The sequence below is a fragment of the Triturus cristatus genome, chromosome 10 (assembly GCF_964204655.1).
Source record: "Triturus cristatus chromosome 10, aTriCri1.1, whole genome shotgun sequence".
NCBI classification, from domain to species: domain Eukaryota; kingdom Metazoa; phylum Chordata; class Amphibia; order Caudata; family Salamandridae; genus Triturus; species Triturus cristatus.
In genome coordinates, this window is record NC_140593.1 from 1223245945 (window position 1) to 1223271786 (window position 25842).

The window sequence follows — 25842 nt, forward strand, 5'->3', positions numbered from 1 at the left end:
TTGTGCTGTAGTTTGTTCTTTCTAATATTCCTTGATTTTGAGGGTAGTAGGGCCCAGCATCGCTTCATGCCCACCTTCTCTGGCAGTGCTGTTGATGAAAGTGGATTTAGATTTGGTTGACTTCCTCTTGAGGTAGAAGCATGTGAGCCAGGCTTGGGTGAGAGTGACATAGTCCTCAACATAACGCATGTCTTTGACAGTCAAAACTTTCATATGTCATTGGCATAGTGGTGAATGATGACTCTATCACAGGCACAAGGAATACTCCATGGAGGGAATGAAGGTGGCAGGGTAAAGGACGGATCGCTGCGGTCAAGACATATAGTCTTAAACTTGGGTGGTGACTGGTTTCTCAGTTATCTTTCTGAGGAGTGGTACCTCTCGGTGTGTGTCATTGGTTGGTTGTTAGTGACGTCATTGGGGGTCATAGGATGCATTCTTCACGAGTATGAGGATCCGTCTTGCTTGAATGTGATGCCCAAGATGTATTTTACGAGAGAGGTATTAATGCCATCACCTTTTACTTGCCCAGTTGTGGTTAGAATCTCTTTTTGGTGGCTCTTTTGTTTTCATAGGTCTGACCAGTTTTTTCAGTGTTCTTGGTTTCTGTGGGTGCTAATGGGCCACGTGGTGAAAGTAAGGCACGCTATGGACATTTTAAGATGGCATCTGTGGAACGACTGGTCTCCCCTGAAAACACATGTTGCCAAGAGGTCCTTATAGGCTTGGAGATCCTTTTGGAATTGTGGGAAGGTCTCTAGGAGTAAAAAAACTTGGGGTAACCAAGAAGGAGTAAATTATCCAAATGTATAATGGTTCCCTTGCAGTGGTAATAGTCCCTCCAGGTAGTTCACTGCTCCAAGATGGATACCTTGTCAAATGTAATTATCTAAAAGTCTCTCGTTGTCCTCCTGGAACAAGCATTGTCTGTTGTCCAATGCAAACACAAGGAGATGATGGACGGAGCGCTGAAACTTTTCAGTCACTCACCCCCAGCCACAGATCTGGGTTGAATCTATCATCGCTCTTTAGCTCACTTCGCCACCCCAGTTCAGACGTCCAATGGACATGAAGTCCTGAGATCCATGGACCCAAGGTCCAAGGGGATTGAGCATGCCTTGTCTATCAGACAGCTTCTTTGAGAAGGAAGGCGGGCAGTGGGCTTGGACAGAGGTTGTCCACAAGCTTGTTGAAAGCTGGGAAGCCCGCTCTCTCCATTGTCCTGGGAGCACCAGCTTACATTCCCAAGTTAGGCGGACTTTGTCAGAATCTTCCTGTCCTCTACCCAAAAGTTTGGAAACTTGCAAGAGCCAGCTTGTAGTCTGTGATCTTCAGAAGTCTTGGTCGGGAGGCAGTCAGCTGAAGCTAGGATTGTCGGCTGTCCCTGTACTTTGTGCTCAGGACACTGACCCCTATTGTCTCTGACCAGGTTGGCAGCATTGTGTGTATCTGCCTCCGAACCTCAAACACGTGTCCCGCAAGAAACAGGATTTGGAGAATTAGAAGAGGCCATGGTGAAAAAAAACTCTTGCTGTCCCTAGAGCAGGGGCGCTAGAATTTTGCTGCAGAGGAGTAGCAAAGATGCGGTACTGCTGATGAAATTATGTGACAAGAAATAGCAAATTATGTGGCATAATGCAGCATAGTTTGGGATTCTCATTATTTTTTCATATTTACTCATATTAACACTATCTGGGAAAGGTTTCACTACATTAGTAGGAGTTTAATACCCAAATACAGCAATAAGCAGCAGGAAAGTGACCAGTCAACCTTTGGGAATGTTGTTCCACTGCATGAAACATGTGTTGCTGCATTTTTAGTAATTTTTGATCCGTCTAAGCTGGAAACAAATGTTTTTTGTTCAAGTTTACAGAGTATGCAGCAGATGATGGATTATGTGGGAAATGTGGCAAATTCATAATTATGCGGAAAATGCTGCAGCTGCTAAAGCATGTAAATCCAGTGGTCCTGCCCTAGATGAACCATGACAGTCTACAAAATGGAGGAGAAGCAGCCTTCTGTCGAGAGTAATGCAAGGTCTTTCACAATCACATCCTGGGAAAGACATCTCTCCAGCCTGCCAAGGCTCATAATGAGCACACTAGCACACACACATCCTCGCGGACACATGCATCCTTGCACACATATGCATCCTCGCACACACATGCATCCTCGCACACACATGCATCCTCACACACACTGCATCACACCTAAGATGTTCCTCCTCGGCGGGAATGACTCCTACTCTTGGGCAGGAGTGAGAGGACACCTTCTGTAAGGCAGAGTCTCTGCCTTCGCATGGACAGAGCCCTGGGGCCCAATTCACAGAACTAACTTAAGACAAAATCCTAAACTTACTACCATTTTGGTATTCACAGAAGGCACTTACTCATTTTGGTATTCACAGAAGGCACTTACTCATTTCGGTATTCACAGAAGTTAGGAGTCCTAACTTTAGGACTCCTAAATGCCTTCTGTGAATACCGAAAGTCTTAAAATTAGGATTTTTCGCAGTTTAGTAGTAGTATAGTTAGGACTCCTAACTTTAGGACTCCTAAATGCCTTCTGTGAATACCAAAATTCTTAAAATTAGGATTTTTCTCAATTTAGTAGTCCTAAGTTTAGGACTCCTAAGTTTAGGACTCCTAAATGCCTTCTGTGACTACCGAAAGTCTTAAAATTAGGATTTTTCTCAGTTTAGTAGTAGTATAGTTAGGACTCCTAACTTTAGGACTCCTAAATGCCTTCTGTGAATACCGAAATTCTTAAAATTAGGATTTTTCTCAATTTAGTAGTCCTAAGTTTAGGACTCCTAAGTTTAGGACTCCTAAATGCCTTCTGTGACTACCGAAAGTCTTAAAATTAGGATTTTTCTCAGTTTAGTAGTAGTATAGTTAGGACTCCTAACTTTAGGACTCCTAAATGCCTTCTGTGAATACCGAAATTCTTAAAATTAGGATTTTTCTCAATTTAGTAGTCCTAAGTCTAAATTTAGGACTACTAAATTGAGAAAAATCCTAATTTTAAGACTTTCGGTATTCACAGAAGGCATTTAGGAGTCCTAAAGTTAGGAGTCCTAACTATACTACTACTAAACTGCGAAAAATCCTAATTTTAAGACTTTCGGTATTCACAGAAGGCATTTAGGAGTCCTAAAGTTAGGACTCCTAACTTCTGTGAATACCGAAATGAGTAAGTGCCTTCTGTGAATACCAAAATGAGTAAGTGCCTTCTGTGAATACCAAAATGGTAGTAAGTTTAGGATTTTGTCTTAAGTTAGTTCTGTGAATCGGGCCCCTGGTTTCCACGGAGGTAGCTGGTAGAGTCCTAGAATGACGTCAGAGCGAGCTTTCTGCGTGTGCCAGCGTCCCTCCAGGAGCTTAGTGTCTGCCCCACTGTACTAGACTTCTTAGGAGTGTAGAGGGAGAGCTTGGTCGGAAAAGTATGAGAAGTAAATATGGAATGCTTTAAAGACTAGACTGCTCTTTGCACCAATAAGGTCTCTGTGCATAAACTGCTGCCAAGAAAAGGCGGGTGATATATTCCGCTCCACCGGTGGGATTGGCAGAGTTTTGGTCGCTACGCTTGTACAATGCAGTTCTGGCCAAATTCCGTCAACCACCACATGAAAGAGTTTTTCCTCACACACAGCTCAAAACCGGTAAGTTGGCGAGCTTCAGCATGATTTGGCATCGACTAGCATGATTTTAGGTCGCTAGGAGGGCACCCGGAGAGATTACACCAACTCGGGTAGTCACGGCCTTTGGTGGTCAGAAAGGTGCCACTTTCATAGAAAATCTACTAGAGCTGCAGCAAAATCAACTCAAGAGGCTGTGCCCCCTGGTTCACCACATGGCGCCGTCATTTGTGCTGATTTTTCAGGGTGGACTGAGCTCACAGTGCTAACTCACAGCTCAAGCAGTGCGATGTACCAATTTCCAATAGTTTGCGCAAATCTACGGGACTCTGTAGAATTTTTTGTAACTCTACGGGAATCCATGGAGTAAAACTCTGTGAGTCCCACCCAGCCATAACTTAGACTAGATTGGTTCATTACACCAATATGATAAGTTATGTTATGTTATGCACTGTTATGTTCATTTGCAAAGCGCACTACAACCCGCAAGGGTATCCTGGCGCAGCCGTATGCAGTACAATGCTGGCGGTGGTCAAGCCTGCAGACCGTTCAGTTATCGATTGCCCAGAATGTATAAACTGCTGGTAGGCCTAGACCAGTATTTTGTGCCAATGAGCTCTGTGTGTTTAAACTGCTGGTAGGCCTAGACCGGTTCTTTGCACCAATGAGCTCTGTGTGCATAAACTGCTGGTAGGCCTAGACCGGTTCTTTGCACCAATGAGCTCTGTGTGTATAAACTGCTGGTAGGACTAGACCGGTTCTTTGCGCCAATGAGCTCTGTGTGTATAAACTGCTGGTAGGACTAGACCGGTTCTTTGCGCCAATGAGCTCTGTGTGTATAAACTGCTGGTAGGCCTAGACCGGTTATTTGCTCCAATGAGCTCTGTGTGTATAAACTGCTGGTAGGACTAGACCGGTTATTTGCGCCAGTGAGCTCTGTGTGTATAAACTGCTGGTAGGACTAGACCGGTTCTATGCGCCAATGAGCTATGTTTGTATAAACTGCTGGTAGGACTAGACCGGTTCTATGCGCCAATGAGCTCTGTTTGTATAAACTGCTGGTAGGACTAGACCGGTTCTATGTGCCATTGAGCTCTGTGTGTATAAACTGCTGGTAGGCCTAGACCGGTTCTTTGCGCCAATGAGCTCTGTGTGTATAAACTGCTGGTAGGCCTAGACCGATTCTTTGCGCCAATGAGCTCTGTGTGTATAAACTGCTGGTAGGACTAGACCGGTTCTTGGCGCCAGTGAGCTCCGTGTGTACAAACTGCTAGTAGGCCTAGACCGGTTCTTTGCACCAATGAGCTCTGTTTGTATAAACTGCTGGTAGAACTAGACCGGTTCTTTGCTCCAATGAGCTCTGTGTGTATAAACTGCTGGTAGAACTAGACCGGTTCTTTGCTCCAATGAGCTCTGTGCGTATTAACTGCTGGTAGGCCTAGACCAGTTCTTTGCACCAATGAGCTCTGTTTGTATAAACTGCTGGTAGGACTAGACCGGTTCTTTGCTCCAATGAGTTCTGTGTGTATAAACTGCTGGTAGAACTAGACCGGTTCTTTGCTCCAATGAGCTCTGTGTGTATAAACTGCTGGTAGGACTAGACCGGCTCTTTGCTCCAGTGAGCTCTGTGTGTATAAACTGCTGGTAGGACTAGACCGGTTCTTTGCACCAGTGAGCTCTGTGTGTATAAACTGCTGGTAGGACTAGACCGGTTCTTTGCTCCAGTGAGCTCTGTGTGTATAAACTGATGGTAGGCCTAGACCGGTTCTTTGCTCCAGTGAGCTCTGTGTGTATAAACTGCTGGTAGGCCTAGACCGGTTCTTTGCTCCAATGAGATCTGTGTGTATAAACTGCTGGTAGAACTAGACCGGTTCTTTGCTCCAATGAGCTCTGTATAAACTGCTGGTAGGACTAGACCGGCTCTTTGCTCCAGTGAGCTCTGTGTGTATAAACTGCTGGTAGGACTAGACCGGTTCTTTGCTCCAATGAGCTCTGTGTGTATAAACTGATGGTAGGCCTAGACATGTTCTTTGCACCAGTGAGCTCTGTGTGTATAAACTGCTGGTAGGACTAGACCGGTTCTTTGCACCAGTGAGCTCTTTGTGTATAAACTACTGGTAGGCCTAGACCGGTTCTTTGTTCCAATGAGCTCTGTGTGTATAAACTGCTGGTAGGCCTAGACCAGTTCTTTATACCAATGAGCTCTGTGTGTATAAACTGCTGGTAGGCCTAGACCGGTTCTTTGCTCCAATGAGCTCTGTGTGTATAAACTGCTGCTTTCCTGTGAATGTGATCTCTTTGCATTAATTGCTGATAAGAATACCCTGGTTCTTTACATTAATGAGTGCTCTACGGGGGCGGCTCGCGTCCCCCCACTACTCACTGAGCAGTTGAAAAGGAAAGAATAAAATGATACTGACAATGTTATTATCAGTTCATTTTTCATTGCTGTGGGGCTGGGTTAGAGCGGGTGGGGCGGGTTGGGCGGGTGGGCTGGGTTAGGGCGGGTGGGGCAGGTGGGGCTGGGTTAGAGCGGGTCAGGCGGGTGGGGCGGGTGGGGTTGGGTTAGAGCGGGTGGGGCGGGTGGGCTGGGTTAGGGCGGGTTGGGCGGGTGGGCTGGGTTAGGGCGGGTTGGGCGGGTGGGCTGGGTTAGAGCGGGTGGGGCGGGTGGGGCGGGTGGGCTGGTTTAGGGCGGGTGGGGCGGGTGGGCTGGGTTAGGGCGGGTGGGGCGGGTGGGCTGGGTTAGGGCGGGTGGGGCAGGTGGCACAGAGCGGAGGAGTGGTTCATGCACTTAAATTCACAAGACGGTTTGGCCGGCAGTCTTGGGACGGCCAGTCAGTCATGAGCCCTTTGCATGTTCTCCACCAGGCTATAAAACAGAACATGCACAGGCTCCATGAACACCGTCTGAGCGCCGAACCACAGCACTCAGACCAATCACACTGCTGCATTGCAGCATTGTGTTTGGCTTAGGGGAGCCTGTGTGCTTCCTGCTTCTTCCGGACTCGGAGACCGGAAGAGAAGCAGAGAATCGACGAGGAGAGACAGCGGAAGAGGTAAATTGTTTGAAAAAAAGATATTTTCCAAACCCTATCACCCCGAACCACCACCCCCGCTCCGTAGCAACCGCCACTGGTGCTGTAATCTCCAGACTGGCCCTTTGTATTATTGCCCTTTCTGGGTATTAACTGCTGCTAGGGTTACATTGGTATTTTGCACTAATCCGCCCTCTGTGTGTTAACTGCAGGCTAGCCCTGTGCACTAATGGCTCCTGCTGTATGAACTGCTAAGACTAGACTTCCCCTTTGCAGTAACTGCACCATTGACCCTTGTGCGCATCACGTGCTGCTGAGAATAGTCGGGCTCAGTGAGTTAACCAGCCCTCTGTGCACTAAGTGCTCTATTCACTGCTACTAAGGCGGCACCGTCCCTTTTCACCAAAGCGCTTCCTGTGCATTTGCTGCTACTGACACTAGACCGTCCCTGAGTTTTCTGTGTATTCACTGTCGTTAATGCTACTCTGGCACTTTGCACTAATTGCACCAGTGACCTCTTCGGGTGTTAAGTACTGCTAAGAACAGGCTGTCGCTTTAGACTTACGTTTTCTGTGTCATCTCCGTTGCTGGAGCTAGATTGACACTTTGCACTGATGGGGAGTTATCTGTGAGTTAACTGCTGTTAGAGCGTTGCATTGGTGACTTCTCTGTATGTAAATTCCTGCTAAGATCAGACTGGCCTTTGCACTAACGAGCTATTAGTGCATTCGCTGCCGTAAGATTAGATGCACCTTTTGCACTAATCGCGCTCTGCATGAACTGTTCTTAAGACCAAGCTGGTCTTTTGCACCAATGAACTCCCTGTAAATTAACTGCTTCCGGGTTAGGCTGGCATATTGTTTTATTCAGTTTACTGTTCTCATGACAGGTGAAGAGTTATCTGTGTAAGAACTGCTGCTAAGACTCTGCACTAGCGAGTTATTTATGTAGTAAATGCTGCTAAGAGTTTGCACTAACGAGTTATTTATGTAGTAAAAGCTGCTGAGACTCTGCACTAATGCGTTCTCTGTGTATCAAGTGCTGCTAAGAATAGACGGGCCTTTTGCACTGATGAGCTCTTGTGCGTTCACTGCTGCTAAGACTTTGCACTCATGAGTTCTCTGTGTATCAAGTGCTGCTAAGAATAGACGGGCCTTTTGCACTGATGAGCTCTTGTGCATTCACTGCTGCTAAGACTTTGCACTAACGAGTTCTCTGTGTATCAAGTGCTGCTAAGAATAGACGGGCCTTTTGCACTGATGAGCTCTTGTGCATTCACTGCTGCTAAGACTTTGCACTAACGAGTTCTCTGTATATCAAGTGCTGCTAAGAATAGACGGGCCTTTTGCACTGATGAGCTCTTGTGCATTCACTGCTGCTAAGACTTTGCACTCATGAGTTCTCTGTGTATCAAGTGCTGCTAAGAATAGACGGGCCTTTTGCACTGATGAGCTCTTGTGCATTCACTGCTGCTAAGACTTTGCACTCATGAGTTCTCTATGTATCAAGTGCTGCTAAGAATAGACGGGCCTTTTGCACTGATGAGCTCTTGTGCATTCACTGCTGCTAAGACTTTGCACTCATGAGTTCTCTATGTATCAAGTGCTGCTAAGAATAGACGTGCCTTTTGCACTGATCCGCTCTTGTGCGTTCACTGCTGCTAAGACTTTGCACTCATGAGTTCTCTGTGTATCAAGTGCTGCTAAGAATAGACGGGCCTTTTGCACTGATCCGCTCTTGTGTCTTCACGGCTGTTGTGACTGCAATAATGAGTTCTCTGTTTGTTGTGAATGGCTCTCATGCAGAGCTTCTGTTCATGTCCGTTTCTGAATCTCATAACGCACTAGATGACGTAGCAACCAACAACGTCGTTTTAAGGCATGGACAAAGTGGGCTCCGGCCCAGGGCCCCAGTCTTCCAGGGGCCCCTGATAGAGCCAGCTCATTCTGCAGAGTCTCTTGCCCTAGTGAGCTTGAATAATTCTTAAAGGGAATGATTTAAATACCATTTTCCTTTAATTTATTTTTTATGTGGCGGATGTGTGGGAATCTATTACAGACAGGTAGCAGAGAAATGTGTCTATGTTTCATGCAACATCCATAAAAAAAAAGTCTCTTTTTGATCCAAACAAGACCTCACAGATGAGAAATGGGGGGTGTCTCAGAGATTATTAGCAATAATATGAGTGAGCTGCTGCTGTGGTACAAAATTGAAAACACACATCACTATCCCTGAATATTAGATGTAAACACATGTAGAAGCGTGTGCCTGTGCAGTGTCAGTGACCTGCCCAAAGAGGGCGTGAGAGAGCTGAAACTGGATCATAAATTCAAAGCCTGTCCCAACAAGGGCCCCCAAATATGTTTGGCCCAGGGCCCCCAAAATCCTTAAGATGTCCTTGGTAGCAACAGTTGATAACTAAACTAGTTACCCACTGTTGTGATGTCATAAGGTGCTTCCTGGCCAGGAGACAGCGCAGCGCGCTCTGAGAGCCTGTCAGCGCTGCGCTGCTTCTCTGCTTTGGCTGAAAGCAGAAAGCACAGCTGCAGGAGGGGTGAGGAAGGTGGGAGGTTGGTTTAGGGTGTCAGGTAAGTTCTTTGGTTTTAATGTTCAGAACAGGGATACATAACTGGTCCGGTGTTATATATGGCTCCCCCATTCCTCCGTTGCCACTGCGTAGCAGCTGAACGCAGTGGCAGATGATTTTGGGGACCATAGATGCATAGAATTATAGATGGGTAAAAAGTGAATCACGGGGATGTTTTTCACCTCGGGCTTCTGAGAGACATTATAGACAACTCGAGCTTCACTCTCATTGGTGTCTATTAGATGTCACAAACATCCCCGTAACTCAGTGTTAGCTGCTGCGAAGACAAGAGTGTCTGGTTGCTCAAGTGTCGTTAATGAGCTCTGTGTGTATCTCTGCTGCTATGGTTAGACCGGCCCTTTGCACTAGTGAGCTAACTCTGTAATAACTGCTGCTGAGACTTTGCATTAATGAGTTCTCTGTTTATTAACTGCTGCTAAGACTAGAGTGTCTCGTTGCACTAGTGTCACCAATGAGCCATGGGTGTATTACTGCTGCTGTGACTAGAATCGCCCTTTGCACTAATGCAATGACTGTGCATTGACTGCTGCTAAGTCTTTGCAGTAATGAATTCTCTGGTTATTAACTGCTGTAAGACTGGACTGTCTCATCGCGCTAGTGTTGTTAATGCGCTCTGCTGCTATGATTAGACCGGTTCTTTGCACTAATGAGATTACTCTGTATTAACTGCTGCTGAGACTAGACTGGCTTGTTACACTAGTGTCATTAATGAGCTCTGTGTAAATCTCTGCTGCTATGATTAGACCGGCCCTTTGCACTAACGAGCTGACTCTGTACTAACTGCTGTTGAGAATTTGCAATAATGAGTTCTCTGTTTACTAATTGCTGCTAAGACTAGACTGGCTCGTTGCACCGGTGTCAATAATGAGCTCTGTGTGTATCTCTGCTGCTATGATTAGACCGGCTCTTTGCACTAATGCGATGACTCTGTATTAATTTCTCCTGAGACTAGAGTGTCTCGTTGCACTAGTGCTGTTAATGAGCTCTATGTGTATCTCTGCTGCTATGATTAGACGGGCCCTTTGCACTAATGCAATGACTCTGTATTAACTGCTGCTAAGTCTTTGCAGTAATGAATTATCTGGTTATTAACTGCTGTAAGACTGGACTGTCTCATCGCGCTAGTGTTGTTAATGAACTCTGCTGCTATGATTAGACCGGCTCTTTGCACTAATGCGATGCCTCTGTATTAATTGCTGCTGAGACTAGTGTCTTGTGTCACCAGTGTCATTAATGAGCTCTGTGCACTGCGTGCTGCTATGATTAGACCGGCTCTTTGCACTAATGCGATGACTCAGTATTAACTGCTGCTGAGACTAGAGTGGCTCGTTACACTAGTGTCGTTAATGAGCTCTGGGTGTATCTCTGCTGCTATGATTAGACCGGCCCTTTGCACTAACGAGCTTACTCTGTAATACCTGCTGCTGAGACTTTGCAATAATGAGTTCTCTGTTTATTAACTTCTTCTAAGACTGGAGTGTCTCGTTACACTAGTGTCATCAATGAGCTCTGTGTGTATCTCTGCTGCTATGGTTAGACCGGCCCTTTGCACTAATGAGCTGACTCTGTAATACCTGCTGCTGAGACTAGAGTGGCTCGTTACACTAGTGTCATTAATGAGCTCTGTGTGTATCTCTGCTGCTACGGTCAGACCGGCCCTTTGCACTAACGAGCTGACTCTGTAATACCTGCTGCTGAGACTAGAGTGGCTTGTTACACTAGTGTCAAAATTGTGCCCTGTGTGTATCTCTGCTGCTATGGTCAGACCGGCCCTTTGCACTAATGAGCTGACTCTGTAATACCTGCTGCTGAGACTAGAACGGCTCGTTACACTAGTGTCATTAATGAGCTCTGTGTGTATCTCTGCTGCTATGATTAGACCGGCCCTTTGCACTAATGAGCTGACTCTGTAATACCTGCTGCTGAGACTAGAGTGGCTTGTTACACTAGTGTCATTAATGAGCTCTGTGTGTATCTCTGCTGCTATGGTCAGACCGGCCCTTTGCACTCTCTGTATTGAGCTCACTCCGTGTCGCCTGCTTTGCACTAATGCTCTGTACTGCTGATTGTTCTGCCTGCTGTCTCTAACCCTCTCTTCTGCTCTCTCCTCATGCGCTCCTCGGACCCCCAGATAAATGGCCGAACCGTAAGTCTCTGCACCCCAGCCCCGGGTCTTCCCTCCAGTGGTGTCTGTGGCCCCTCCTTTCCGCACTGCACAGTGGGCCCCTCTGGGTCCAGCTACCCCTTTCTTTGTGTGTGTTTGTGTTGAAGGGTTGGGGCGGTGGTGGTGGGGGAGGGGGGCGGTACATCATACAACGCTGCAGTGTGTCCATCTGTAGAGCCTTCTATCTCTGACACTTTCTCTCTCTCCTTCCTTCCTTCGGTCTCCTCGTTGTCTTCAGTCCGTCTCACTCCTTTATGTCTCCTTCCTCTGGCAGTCTCCATAGTCTGTCTTCTGTCTCTGTCTCTCCTCCTCCTCCCTATCTAGTAATCTCTCTCTCTCCAACTCCCTCCAGCTCTCCCTCTTCCTCCTCCTCTATTTGTATTCGTCTTTCTTTCCCTTTTGATCTCTCACATCGAGCCGTATTGTAGTCGTGCGCATCTCTCTATTTCTTTCTTATCTTCACGTCTTCTTTTACTCCGTTGTCCCTTCACGCATCTCTTAGGCACTCGGACTCGCTCACTCTCTCCTTTTATCCCATCCTCTCCTTTCTCGCTACTCTCTTTTCTTCCATCGTTGTCTCCCTCGGCTCCCCCTGACTCTTGTTTTCTCCCATGCGAACTTCTTCTCTTGTTTCCTCTTTCTTGTTAGTAGTCTTTCTTCTTTCCTTCCCTTTCCATGTCTCCCCCCTTTCTCTCACCCTTGCCATTTCTTCTCTTTCACTTACACAGACTCCCTTCCTGACTCCTGCTATCCTGCCATCCGTGTCTCCCTCTTGCGTGTTCCTTCTCCCCTCCTCTCTTTCTCGTTCTTACAGTTCCCCACTTCATCGCTCTCCCAGTTCTTTCTACTCGTTCCAATTTCCTCCCAGTCTTTCTTCCTCTCTCATTCTCTCACATGCTCGCTCTGTTTCTCTCATGTTTCTCTTTCTCCCCTAGTCCTTCTCTCTCTTGTCTTCCCTCCCGCTCTTTCTCCTTCCTCTTTCTCTGTTATTCCTCTTCACTCCCTGCACTCCCTTCCTGCTTCTTTCGCCCCTCCTTCCTCCTCTTTCTTTCCCATCCCGTCTCCCCCCCCCATCTCTGGCGCACTAGTCGGCTGTACTTTATGCCTCCCTCCTTTTCTCTTCCACCTCTTCTCTCTCTCTTGTTCTATCTCACCATCACCTGTGCCTCTCTCTCTGTCTCTCCCATACTCTCTTCCTTCACAGTATCTTGAACTATTTTTCGCCCATGACTGTTTCCCTCTTTCTAAATGTTACCCAAGGCTTAAAATGGGATGAAAAAACTGTGGGGGTCTCTCAAAGGGGCGTGGCCAATGTATTTAAAGGCGTGGCTTAAAAACACATAAGCTAAAAATCTGTGCTTAGCATAGTGTGCCCCGACTTGTATTTTGCTGTTTCTGTCATTGCATCCAGATATATAATACAACAAGTAACATTACACCTACAGTGAACCAGGACTATTGGCTTTGTCAATGGTTGACAATGGAAGCCGGAGTTCAAGGACAGGCCTTTCAGTGGATTGTGAGCTTTCTCGCCCACCGATCTCAGACCACAGAACTGACCAAAGGAGTGTCACAAGGACCACAAGGATCCTGCCTTAGTCCCACTTTGTTCAACATTTTTGTGTCTCGGCTAGCTGGATTGCTCAGAAAGCTGAGCTTCACACCAACCTCCTATGCTGATGACACCCAGCTGTTACTGTCATTTGTCAAAAAGTCCTACAATACCCAGACTGCCTTGCAATCTCGACCTGGATGAGGAATAACTTCCTTCAGCTTAACGCCGGGAAAACCGAGATAATGTTGTTAGGAGATGCACCCATGCTCTGGTCGCCAGAATGGTGGCCGTCTGAGCTAGGCGACACCCCGGACCCTAAGACAGTAGTTAAGAACCTGGGTATACACTGGGACCAGAAACGTACATGAGAGAGCAAGTCACAGCTACCATGGGATCATGTTTGCACATGCTAAGCCTTCTATGTAGGGTATTTCCCTTTCTCCCCTTAACCGTATGGAAAACACTCATCCAGGCCCTGGAGATGAGCCGCGTGGACCACTGCAGGGCTCTCCTGATCTCAGCAAGTGAGTACTCTCTGAGTAAACCGTGGCCCGCCTTGTCTCACGCTCTCCTGCCAGAACTGCCTCTCTCCCTATTCTACAAGGGCTTCACTGGCTTCCTGTACGTAAACGGGTCAAATTTAAGATATGCTGTGTACACAAAGCATTCAATGGTAAAGGTCCAGGCTATCTTGCTGTACAACTCAACCAATATCAGCCACCCAGACCCCTATGCTCAGGAGCGAAATCTTTGTTCCTTGTCCCACGTTTCAAACAAACACGCCTGGGTGGGAAGGCATTCTCCCACCGCCTGGGTAGGAAGGGATTCTCCCACTGCCTGGGTGGGAAGGCATTCTCCCACCGCCTGGGTAGGAAGGCATTCTCCTACCGCCTGGGTGGGAAGGCATTCTCCCACCGCCTGGGTAGGAAGGGATTCTCCCACCGCCTGGGTGGGAATGGATTCTCCCACCGCCTGGGTGGGAAGGGATTCTCCCACCGCCTGGGTAGGAAGGCATTCTCCCACCGCCTGGGTGGGAAGGCATTCTCCCACCGCCTGGGTGGGAAGGGATTCTCCCATCGCCTGGGTGGGAAGGGATTCTCCCACCGCCTGGGTAGGAAGGGATTCTCCCACCGCCTGGGTGGGAAGGGATTCTCCCACCGCCTGGGTAGGAAGGCATTCTCCCACCGCCTGGGTAGGAAGGCATTCTCCCACCGCCTGGGTGGGAAGGCATTCTCTCACCGCCTGGGTGGGAAGGGATTCTCCCATCGCCTGGGTGGGAAGGGATTCTCCCATCGCCTGGGTAGGAAGGCATTCTCTCACCGCCTGGGTGGGAAGGGATTCTCTCACCGCCTGGGTGGGAAGGGATTCTCCCATCGCCTGGGTAGGAAGGCATTCTCCCACCTAGCCCCTTCTACTGGAATCAGCTCCCTACTCATCTTCGGAAATGCCCAAATGACCTTCTATTGAGAAGGCTCCTTAAAACTGAACTCTTCTAATAAACGTTCTCTCCTCTACCGCTCTATAGCACCCCCGTAGCACGGAGATACCCCTTCGGGGGTGATTCGGGCGCTTTACAAGTCCACTAAATAAATAAATAAATAAATTAGTTGCAAAAGATAAACAAGCAGCAACTATGGCTTGTTGTATGTGATATTGAAAAACCTTCCACTTAAAGCTCTGGTGAAACCACGACAATGTTGCTGCCCCTGAGTTTCGAAAAGAGAAGGGAAATCCAGAGAGAAAATGACTCTTTAATGGATTTCCCTTTCCCTACAACGCTCACATGGCATGACGTCATGCCGTAACTTCTCCAGGAGTGAGAAGTGAGCAGTGTGAGCAGCGCACATCCATGTGCATGCACTCACGGCAGTCCGGGGCAGGGCACAAAACAGAGCCCGATAGAGACCCGTTTCGAGACCCCCTTTAAAAACTGCAGGTGCTCAGCGCTGGTGAGACCCGGCCCATTTAAAGCCCTGATATGACCCTCTTTTTACCTTCAACTCTGTTACTCCTTTCTTCTCTCGGGTGCTCTCGGTCTTACTCCCCTTTCTTTCCACCTCGTTTCTCCTCTCTCTTTGTCCCCGTCCTCCCCCGGCATCCTTCTTCCTCTCCCTCCAATGTCACTCTCTCTTTCTCTCTCATGGTGTATCTTTCTCCCCATGTTTCTCCCAAATCTGTTCTCTCTTCCCAGGGCTTTTTCTCACAGCCAACTCACCTTCCTCTTTCTCTCCAGTCTATCTTCCTGTTTCTCTCCCAGCTTTTCCTCCCCCTCCAACTATCATCAGCCACTCTTATGACTTCGTTCTCTTTTACCGTTTGCCTCCCACCGTGCTCCCTTTGGTTCAGGTGCCCTCTGCCCCTGTGCTCCCTCTGGTCCAGGTAACCCCTGCACCCCGTGCTCCCTCTGGTACAGGTGCCCTCTGCCCCCTTGTGGTCCCTCTGGTCCAGGTGCATTCTGCCCCCGTGCTCCCTCTGGTCCAGGTGCCCTCTGCGCCCCTGTGCTCCCTCGTGCCCCCTGCACCCCGTGCTCCCTCTGGTCCAGGTGCCCTCTACCCCCCGTGCTCTCTCTGGTCCAGGTGCCCTCTGCCCTGTGCTCCCAATGATTCAGTTGCCCTCTACCCCCTCCTGTGTTTCCTGATTCCTGCCACCTTCTCTGCTCCCGGCGGGTCACTCTGCCCATATCGGCCCCTTGAGTGGCTGAGCAGGGCGGGTCTGGGGTGTGGGCTAAAGCAACCTTGACGTGCCAAGGACACCGAGCCCAGTCTGTGCGCGACCAGGCCTCTCATTGGCATGCTGTCTACAGCCACCCCAGAGTCTGGTGATGTGGGGATGGGCTTTTAGCCTGGCAGCGGGCACAGCCGCGCAGTGTCCTCGGCGTGATGCGCTGCCAAGTTCCACAGTGCCACTGTGCCCATCTCTGCCCTGCTGACGTGCCAAGGCCCTGCCCACCCGGTGTCCATGAGTGCAGCAGGCCCGAGCCTGGGATGTTCAGGGTTGGCACCACTGTGACGGGCGCCCAATCAGTAGCCTCAAGAGAGGACATCTAGGGGTGGGGTCTGGTGGGAGAGCATACGCCAAGAAGCCGAGTTGCACTAGGCTTGGCACCAGCTTCCATGCCAGCAGAAAGATTGAACTGCCGAGAAAGAGAGCCCTGCCAACTCCTGAACCAGACATGGGTACACTAGAACCCGGCCCGAGAAAACTGGCACATAGCGCCTCCTGGCTGAAGCATACCTCCAACAATGCCCCTCAGCTGTTACAACAAAGGCACTGAAGACACGCCTCTAAAAATAGTGCTACACCCCTGAGCGAACCCATTAATGAACCTCTACACGTCTAATGTCCTTTGTGAACCTATAAAGGAGTTCATACATGTAATGTGTCCTTTGTGGATCCATAAATGAGCCCCTACACAGAGAGTGTCCCTTGCGAACCCGGAAATAATTCCGTACACAGAGTGCCCATTGTGAACCTGTAAATGAGCCTCTACACGTAGAATGTCCTTTATGGATCCATAAATCGGCCCCTACACAGAGAAGTGTCCCTTGCGAACCCGGAAATGATACCCTACACATAAAGTGCCCATTATGAACCTGTAAATGAGCCCCTACACGTAAAATGTCTTTGTGGACCCATAAATGAGTCCCTAGGCACAGCGTGCCCATTGTGCACCTGTAAATGAGCCCCTACACGTGGAAGGTCCTTTGCAGATCTATAAATGAGCCCCTACATGGAGAATGTCTTTGTAGATCCACAAATGAGCCCCTACATGTAGAGTGTCCTTTCTGAGCCTGTAATTGAGCCCACACATGTAGAATGTCCCTTGTGAACCCATAATGAGCCCCTACACTTAGAAAGTTCTTTGTGGATCCATAAGTGAGCCCCTACATGTAGAGTGTCTTTTGTGGGCCTGTAAATGAGTCCCTACATGTAGAATGTCATTTGTTAACCTATAAATGAGCCCCTACACGGAAAGTGTCCTTTGTGAACATATAAAGGAGCCCCTAAACGTAAATTGTCCTTTGTGAACCTATAAATGAGCCCCTACACGTAAATTGTCCTTTGTGAACCTATAAAGGAGCCCCTAAACATAAAATGTCCTTTGTGAACCTATAAATGAGCCCCTACATGATGAATGTCCTTTGTGAACCTATAAATGAGCCCCTACATGTAGAGTGTCCTTTGTGAACCTATAAATGAGCCCCTACATGATGAATGTCCTTTGTGAACCTATAAATGAGCCCCTACATGTAGAGTGTCCTTTGTGAACCTATAAATGAGCCCCTACAGGTAAAGTGTCCTTTGTGAACCTACAAATGAGCCCCTACACGTAGAGTGTCCTTTGTGAACCTACAAATGAGCCCCTACACGTAGAGTGTCCTTTGTGAACCTACAAATGAGCCCCTACATGATGAATGTCCTTTGTGAACCTATAAATGAGCCCCTACACGTACATTGTCCTTTGTGAACCTATAAAGGAGCCCCTAAACATAAAATGTCCTTTGTGAACCTATAAATGAGCCCCTACATGATGAATGTCCTTTGTGAACCTAAAAATGAGCCCCTACATGTAGAGTGTCCTCTGTGAACCTATAAATGAGCCCCTACATGATGAATGTCCTTTGTGAACCTATAAATGAGCCCCTACATGTAGAGTGTCCTTTGTGAACCTATAAATGAGCCCCTACAGGTAAAGTGTCCTTTGTGAACCTACAAATGAGCCCCTACACGTAGAGTGTCCTTTGTGAACCTACAAATGAGCCCCTACACGTAGAGTGTCCTTTGTGAACCTACAAATGAGCCCCTACATGATGAATGTCCTTTGTGAACCTATAAATGAGCCCCTACACGTACATTGTCCTTTGTGAACCTATAAAGGAGCCCCTAAACATAAAATGTCCTTTGTGAACCTATAAATGAGCCCCTACATGATGAATGTCCTTTGTGAACCTATAAATGAGCCCCTACATGTAGAGTGTCCTTTGTGAACCTATAAATGAGCCCCTACAGGTAAAGTGTCCTTTGTGAACCTACAAATGAGCCCCTACACGTAGAGTGTCCTTTGTGAACCTACAAATGAGCCCCTACACGTAGAGTGTCCTTTGTGAACCTACAAATGAGCCCCTACATGATGAATGTCCTTTTTGAACCTATAAATGAGCCCCTACACGTACATTGTCCTTTGTGAACCTATAAATGAGCCCCTAAACGTAAATTGTCCTTTGTGAACCTATAAATGAGCCCCTACAGGTAAAGTGTCCTTTGCGAACCTACAAATGAGCCCCTACATGATGAATGTTCTTTGTGAACCTATAAATGAGCCCCTACATGTAGAGTGTCCTTTGTGAACCTATAAATGAGCCCCTACATGATGAATGTCCTTTGTGAACCTATAAATGAGCCCCTACATGTAGAGTGTCCTTTGTGAACCTATAAATGAGCCCCTACAGGTAAAGTGTCCTTTGTGAACCTACAAATGAGCCCCTACACGTAGAGTGTCCTTTGTGAACCTACAAATGAGCCCCTACACGTAGAGTGTCCTTTGTGAACCTACAAATGAGCCCCTACATGATGAATGTCCTTTGTGAACCCATAAATGAGCCCCTATTTGTCTATGAGTCGGTCAAAAAGGCCATGATTGTCTCACAGTTTTTCATTTGTTTCTTCAAGTGTCTCTGTTGGGTCTTCCGGTCTTTTTCTCTCTCTCTCTGGCTCCTTCGCTCTCTCTTTCTCTCTCTCTCTCTCTCTCTCTATGCCCCTCTCTCTCCCTTTCTGACTCGCTCTCTCTCTCTCTCTCTCTCTCTCTCTCTCTCTCTCTCTCTCTCTCTCTCTCTCTCTCTCTCTCTTTCTCTCTGTCTGTCTCTCTCTCTCTTTCCTTCACTCTTGCTGTCTCACTTTTCTCCCTGTCCCCCTCTCTTGCAGGGACCATGCCGCCAGTCATCACGGAGCAGTCCCCCGAGACGTATGTGGTGTACCCCACAGACGACATCCAGCTGAAGTGCGAGGCGGAAGGCCAGGAGAACCTCATGTGAGTCTGGGGCTCAGGGTTACTGGGGGTCCCATGTGAGTCTGGGGCTCTGGGTTACTGGGGGTCCCATGTGAGTCTGGGGCTCTGGGTTACTGGGGGTCCCATGTGAGTCTGGGGCTCTGGGTTACTGGGGGTCCCATGTGAGTCTGGGGCTCTGGGTTACTGGGGGTCCCATGTGAGTCTGGGGCTCAGGGTTACTGGGGGTCCCATGTGAGTCTGGGGCTCTGGGTTACTGGGGGGCCCATGTGAGTCTGGGGCTCTGGGTTACTGGGGGTCCCATGTGAGTCTGGGGCTCTGGGTTACTGGGGGTCCCATGTGAGTCTGGGGCTCTGGGTTACTGGGGGTCCCATGTAAGTCTGGGGTTCTGGGTTACTGGGGGTCCCATGTGAGTCTGGGGCTCTGGTGGGCTGTGGCGGGGGGGGGGGGGGGGGGGGGGGCTGCCGTGCTTTCCTCTCTTCAGGAAGTGTGCAGCCTGCATGTGTAAGTACATATAAAGGGGAGGAAACGTCTCCTTGTGAGCAGTGTCATGAGTAGAAACACATTCATGCCAGCAAAGCGCCCGCACGTCTTGGGCACGTGTCTGGCTGTTTTGTTCCTTGCTTTGCTCCCACGAAACAGTTACAAGTGGATCCTCACTTTTGAAGGCAAGTCATGTTTACAACGCATTGTGCTTCGAAAAGGACACTTTCAACCAGGCCGAACACTCTGCGTTTGTTTGTTTCAGCCCTGATGTCACTTTTAGATGTGTCGGCTACTGACTCACCTCACAAACATGTAACAAGCATTTGCAATGCAATGGGTCTCGCAGTTACGAGACTTTCAGCTATTGGCATTGTAAATGACAATGCCTTTTATTTATGTTAAAAAAAATAAAAGACATTATTATTTGCGATGCCAATAGCTCAAACTTGCGTAACTGCGAGACCTATTGCATTGCAAATGCTTGTTCAACTCTGTGACAAGTTGGGTGAGGGTGGGTAAAGGCTGATTGGCGGGCACCAATGGGCTCTGTGGGGCTTGAGCCCGCTGCGCCCAGGCCTACCTTTAGCTGCGAAGTCTAGCACGTCACCAATGGGGGGGCACAGAGGTGTGCCAGAGCCCCACTGCCAGGGATGGAAACCGGTCCTAGGATGCTTGTTTCCGGTCCAGGGAGCACCTGGCTTGGCAGTTCGGGCTGAACTATTCCCATTGGGCTCAGGGTCAAGACTGATTTGCATATGGCCAGGTCTAAACTGAGGTGGCATGGTGAGCAAAAGAATGATGGATTTAACCCAGATTTCTTGACTGGGGGTGACTGTATTGATTTGTTCTGCATTCCGTCCATCAAATGTTTTGTCTTATGGGATTTCACCAACCCTGGTAACCTTTCTCTAAAGGCTGCTGCAGGCACCTTTGAGTGCGTGTCTCAACCATCAGTTAGACTATTGTTGGACCGAAGGGCGTCACCATTTTTATTATACCAAGAGTGAGTAATAGATTACTTTTCAATCTTGGTATAATAAAAAGGAACGGGCCAAAAACCATGGGGGTGTGGCCTCTCAGTCCATTAAGAGGAGCCATTGCTGATAAAGTTGGAGGAACAGGGCGAAAAGTTTGCATTCTATATGTGTGCACTGGAAGAGAATTTATAAGGCAAAGGTGGATGCTACGGTTGAGCGGCACAAGCTCTTTGTCCAAGAGACAGTTGAACAATGTGTCACAACACTGCATACGCTAGCTTCCACGTTTCATTTTAGAGACTCACGTGGAGCAATCATTAGGGACCAACTAGACAAAAAAACGAATGATTTGAAAATTCAAGATAAGCTTTTAAGTGTGAATGAATTGGCCATGAACAGGGCAATTCAATTGCAAAATGAATAGAGAGTATGTCTAAGTAAACTTAACTAAAGCGCAAAGGGGACTAATGCCATTAGAGAGGTTCGAAGAAATAACAAAGAAAGAGGTAGCACTATGGACAAACAGGGTGTGCAAGAGTTTGCTAAAAGTTTGAGAAGAGAAACTGATGGAGTCGCCAACAAATCCAAATGCTGTCATTGTTCTGAGATTGTGTAATCGTTTGTGCTATACAAGTGGTACTAGAGGGCACATCTAATGGTAAAGGCTTACAGAGATTGTTCAGCAAATGGCAGTCTGGAAAAGAAAATCGGAACATTAACCAAATGAGTAACATGAAATTCCAAAATCTTAAGTAAAAACTACAGAGTTGGTGCGAAGAACTACTTGTTAGTAAACCGTATGTGGCGCGGCAGGTGAGGCCTCTTGTATTTCATTAACTCTACATGGTGCAGTGGTAGCAACTGGAAAAGCCACCGTCCCCCAAAAAATATGTAGATTCACATTTGTACTCGGGCTGAAAAACGCTTTCTTAGGGAGAGAGACATTTAAATCCCAAACATGCACTGGGAGAAAAGTCCAGTTTAAAGCTTCTAGAAGATCTTAAAGCACACAGTTCTTCAAGGAATTTGCAGCAGCATCCAATATTCTCCTTGGAAATTATCTAGTAGCAAGTGATTCCATGAACAACACAACCTGATCTAATCAGATCGGTCATCCCTTTTCTCATCATTCATGTATCAGCAGGTTACAGCTTTCTCATATGTTGCTCTGTCTCAGGTGTTGAAAAAGATTAAAACAGAGCAAGGGAGGGCAGCTGGTCACAGCGTCTGCTGGGTGACAATACAGTGAACAGCCTCTTCGTAGTTGCCGCCAGCCGGTGAAGGCAGAGTATTTCTTCTATGGCCACCCAAGAGGAATTACGGCTGAAGCATGAACTCCTGCCACCATGGGCTCCTGGGTTGGTGTCGTCTTCTCACGGCACCACTTCATGTCACTATGGGTTCTTGGGTTGGTGTACATCTTCTCTTGACACCTCTCCTGCCACCATGGGCTCCTGGGTGGTGTCCATCTTCTCATGGCAGCTCTTCTGCCTCCATGGGATCTTGGGTTGGTGCCCCTCTTCTCATGGCACCCCCCTTACCACTGTGGGCTCTTGGATTGGTGTCCATCTTCTCATGGCACCTCACCTGCCACCATTGACTATTGGGTTGGTGTCCATTGTCTCATGGCACCTCCTGTGCTACCATTGGCTTATGGGTTAGTGTCCATCTACTTATGGCACCTCTCTTTCCATCTTGGGCTCTTGTTTTGGTCCCCAACCTCTAATGAAAACACCCCTGATCTCTCTGGCCCTTAAATGTGTTTCCCTCTTCCCTTGTCAGGTTACTGCTAGAACTTGAGTTGACTTCCATCATATCCTTGAACCACTCCTGATGCCAGTGCTCATTGCACTGGTTTCTATAGTGCCACCATCACACCTCTTCTACTGATCCTTGGGTTGCCTTGCATCCTTTCTTGGCACCTCTCCTGCTGCTGCTAGTCCCAGAACTAACATCCATCATACCCTGGCAGCCCTCTCACTGGCCCTTCAGTCAACGTCCATCATACCATGGAAGCTCTCCTGTTGCTTCTGGTCTTTGGATTGTCTTCCATCATACCCTGGCACCTTTCCTACTCCTGTGGGTTCTTGCCTTGGCAAACCGTCACACCCCTGCATCTTCCTGCTGCGCCTGGACTTTAGCCTGCCTTCCATAACACCCTGGCACCTCTCCCACTGGTCCTTAAGTTGACACCTATTCAAACTAGGCATCTTTCCTACTTGTCCTTAGGTTGCCATCCATTATACCTTGGCACCGCTCCTGCTGGTCTTTAATTTGGCTTCCATCATACCTTAGCACCTCTGAATTGGCTATAGCTGGTCCTGTTCCATTGACATTAATCATACCGGGCACCGCTGGGCCTCTATCATACCTTGCCACATCTCCTACTGGGCCTCAGGAGGCCCCCCTTTAACATAGGCCCCTCTCATACTGTTACTTGTAGAGCCTCCTTGGTACCCTAGCATCACTCCTACTCATCCTTGGGCTGGCCATCATTGTACATTGGCACCTCTCACATTGGCCTCCTTGGTACCCTAGCATCTCTCCTACTCATCCTTGGGCTGGCCATCATTGTACATTGGCACCTCTCACATTAGCCTCCTTTGTACCCTAGCATCTCTCTCGTACTCATCCTTGGGCTGGCCATCATTGTACATTGGTACCTCTCACATTGGCCTCCTTGGTACCCTAGCATCTCTCTTACTCATCCTTGGGCTGGCCATCATTGTACATTGGCACCTCTCACATTGGCCTCCTTGGTACCCTAGCATCTCTCCTACTCATCCGTGGGCTGGCCAGCATTGTACATTGGCACCTCTCACATTGGCCTCCTTGGTACCCTAGCATCTCTCTCGTACTCATCCTTGGGCTGGCCATCATTGTACATTGGCACCTCTCACATTGGCCTCCTTGGTACCCTAGCATCTCTCGTACTCATCCTTGGGCTGGCCATCATTGTACATTGGCACCTCTCACATTGGCCTCCTTGGTACCCTAGCATCTCTCTTACTCATCCTTGGGCTGGCCAGCATTGTACATTGGCACCTCTCACATTGGCCTCCTTGGTACCCTAGCATCTCTCCTACTCATCCTTGGGATGGCCATCATTGTACATTGGCACCTCTCACATTGGCCTCCTTGGTACCCTAGCATCTCTCCTACTTGTCCCTGGGTTGGTCTCTGTCATACCTTGTCACCTCTTGTACTGGTCCTTGGTTTGGCCTCCATTGTATCCTGGCACCTTCCTTTACCAGTGCTTGGGTTAGTCTTCATTTGTACCTTGGCACCTTGCACTGGTCCTCCATTGTACCCTGGCACCTCCCCTACTGGTCCTTCATTTGGCCTCCTTTGTATCCTGGCACCTCTCACACTGGTCCATTGCTTGGCCTCCATTTTACCCTGGCACCTCTAACACTGGTTCCATTTTACCTCGGCACTTCTCCTACTTGACCCTGAGTTGATCTTCATTGTACATTGGCACCTCTCACATTGGTCTCCATGGTACCCTGGCACCTCTCATACTGTTCCTCAGGTTGGCCATCATTGTCTCTAGGACATCTACTGCTGCCACTGATCCGCCTATTGGCCGCATTAGGGCAACTGGTATTATGTGATTTCTTGGCTGTTGCTTGTTTCACATAATCATAGATGTCGCATAATTCATCATCTGCTGCATACATTACAGTTTCCGCTAAAATATGTTTCTAGCTCAAAGGAGCTTAGGTTACTAAAAAAAAAAAAAGGGTGAGAAAGTGATTGCGTGCAATGGCGGACCCTTTGCGAAGGTCAGCGGATGACCTGTGAGTAGGCCTGGGCGAAAATTTTGTTCCGCTCGCAGAATTTGCGATATTTTGAATTTTTTGCATTCCGCAGAGAGCGTGAAGATGTCAAATCTTTCGCAATCTGCCGCGAAACGGAAGTATTTTTCTTGTTCGTGCTTTAAAAACGCATTCTCATGCGCGCGGTAGCGACTTACCGGGTCCCTGCGTTCGCCGACGAGTTTTCCTATCCGTTCGCGTGCGCTACGAGATGTTGGATTGTTGGTAGCCGGTTGCGCTATCCCGCAAGAGTTTACGATCGCGAACTCGTCATTCAACCCGGAACAGGAAATAAGCATCGCGAGCAAGATGGCCGCGCCCATTAGTGACCACATGGGCAAGTTAGAGATAAATTTCGCCGTGAGCACGCAAAAACACATCGCGAACGGGTGGAAAATGCAATCTCCGCATCTTCGCGAAAGTTCCACGTGCTCGCGGAGATTTTGAGCAATTTCGCGATAGTTTGCGAAAGTCAATTTTGCAAATTCCGCAGAGGTGGTGATAGGTGCTCAAATGAGGAAGTGATAACACAGTCACAGGTTGCAATTGGCGTCCATAGGCTGGGAGTAGGGGAGAGGCGAGGCAGGAGTAAATACACTCTTTGTGAGACCAGTGTTCCTACATGGGAAGTAACACAGCACCTTGCAGCCTCTGTGGTGCAAGAGAGCCCCCAACCATTCAAGGGGGGCCATTGAGCCAAGGCCAATGATTATCTGTGAGATATGGGAGACTCAGGTCAGGGGCCCCTCAGCACATCCCGCATTGGGACTTAACATTTTGTGTTACTCCAGTTATAACTACTTCGGAGCTCTTAGCACCACCCTCGCCTCCTGCTTTCTCATCATTGGTCCCATGCGGGTCCGCAGCAGAGGGGCTGCGGTGGCAGTGCAGTGGGACGTGCCTGTCCGCATATACCAGGGGGTGTCTGCGTGTGCACTGGGCTGCGCATGCTGCGCTGCACTGCCTGCGCACCGCATCGATTTCAGAAGTAGAGGCGGGCGAGCCGTAGAAACCTCGAGCCCGGCTCGGGTCTCAATCCTACCTCTGGCTCAGCTCGAGGTCCCTTTGAACCTTGATTGAGCTGTGCTTTCATATGGTTTCTGTCTGATACTTGCACCCTGCTTTCATGCACAGAGCATTAACATGTGAGGTGCAAAGAAGAGACAGACAGATCCTCATTTAGTGGCTGATTTGTACAAAGTGAAAGCAGAAAACCTGGATTAACTGGCTTCCCCATGACCGAATTGTGTGATCTTAGGCAAATAGTATATTTTACCGATGGTCCTAGGGCACCTTTCAATACATGCGTTCAGCATTTCAGCTGTCCTAAACCTATCGTGTCAGATATTACAGACTATAAGGTTGCTGCATCGATCACAATCTCGGCCACATACAGGGCTCGCGTGACAACTGGCTTGCCTCTTGTGTCACTAATGGCGCTGTCGCCAGAGTGAGGCGGCGGAAGGAATGATTCGAAGTTCATGTTTAAAAACTATCACATTTTATAAGTTCTCCTCAGAGCAGTGCTGTAATGTGACGTTTTCACGTTAAAGCGTCC

The 25842-nt window shown here is 48.3% G+C and overlaps 1 protein-coding gene across 4 annotated transcripts in view; it reads left to right on the forward strand.

Annotated features, from left to right (window-relative positions):
* Window positions 1-25842, forward strand: part of L1CAM (L1 cell adhesion molecule) — a 729162-nt gene that overhangs the window by 543925 nt on the left and 159395 nt on the right. For 2 of the 4 annotated variants that reach the window (XM_085629771.1, XM_085629772.1), the window contains 2 exons: window positions 11412-11426; window positions 18922-19027. In XM_085629771.1, the coding sequence (XP_085485897.1) occupies window positions 11412-11426; window positions 18922-19027 (121 nt within the window). The remainder of the gene's footprint in view (window positions 1-11411; window positions 11427-18921; window positions 19028-25842) is intronic. The other 2 variants (XM_085629773.1, XM_085629774.1) reach the window with 1 other exon arrangement.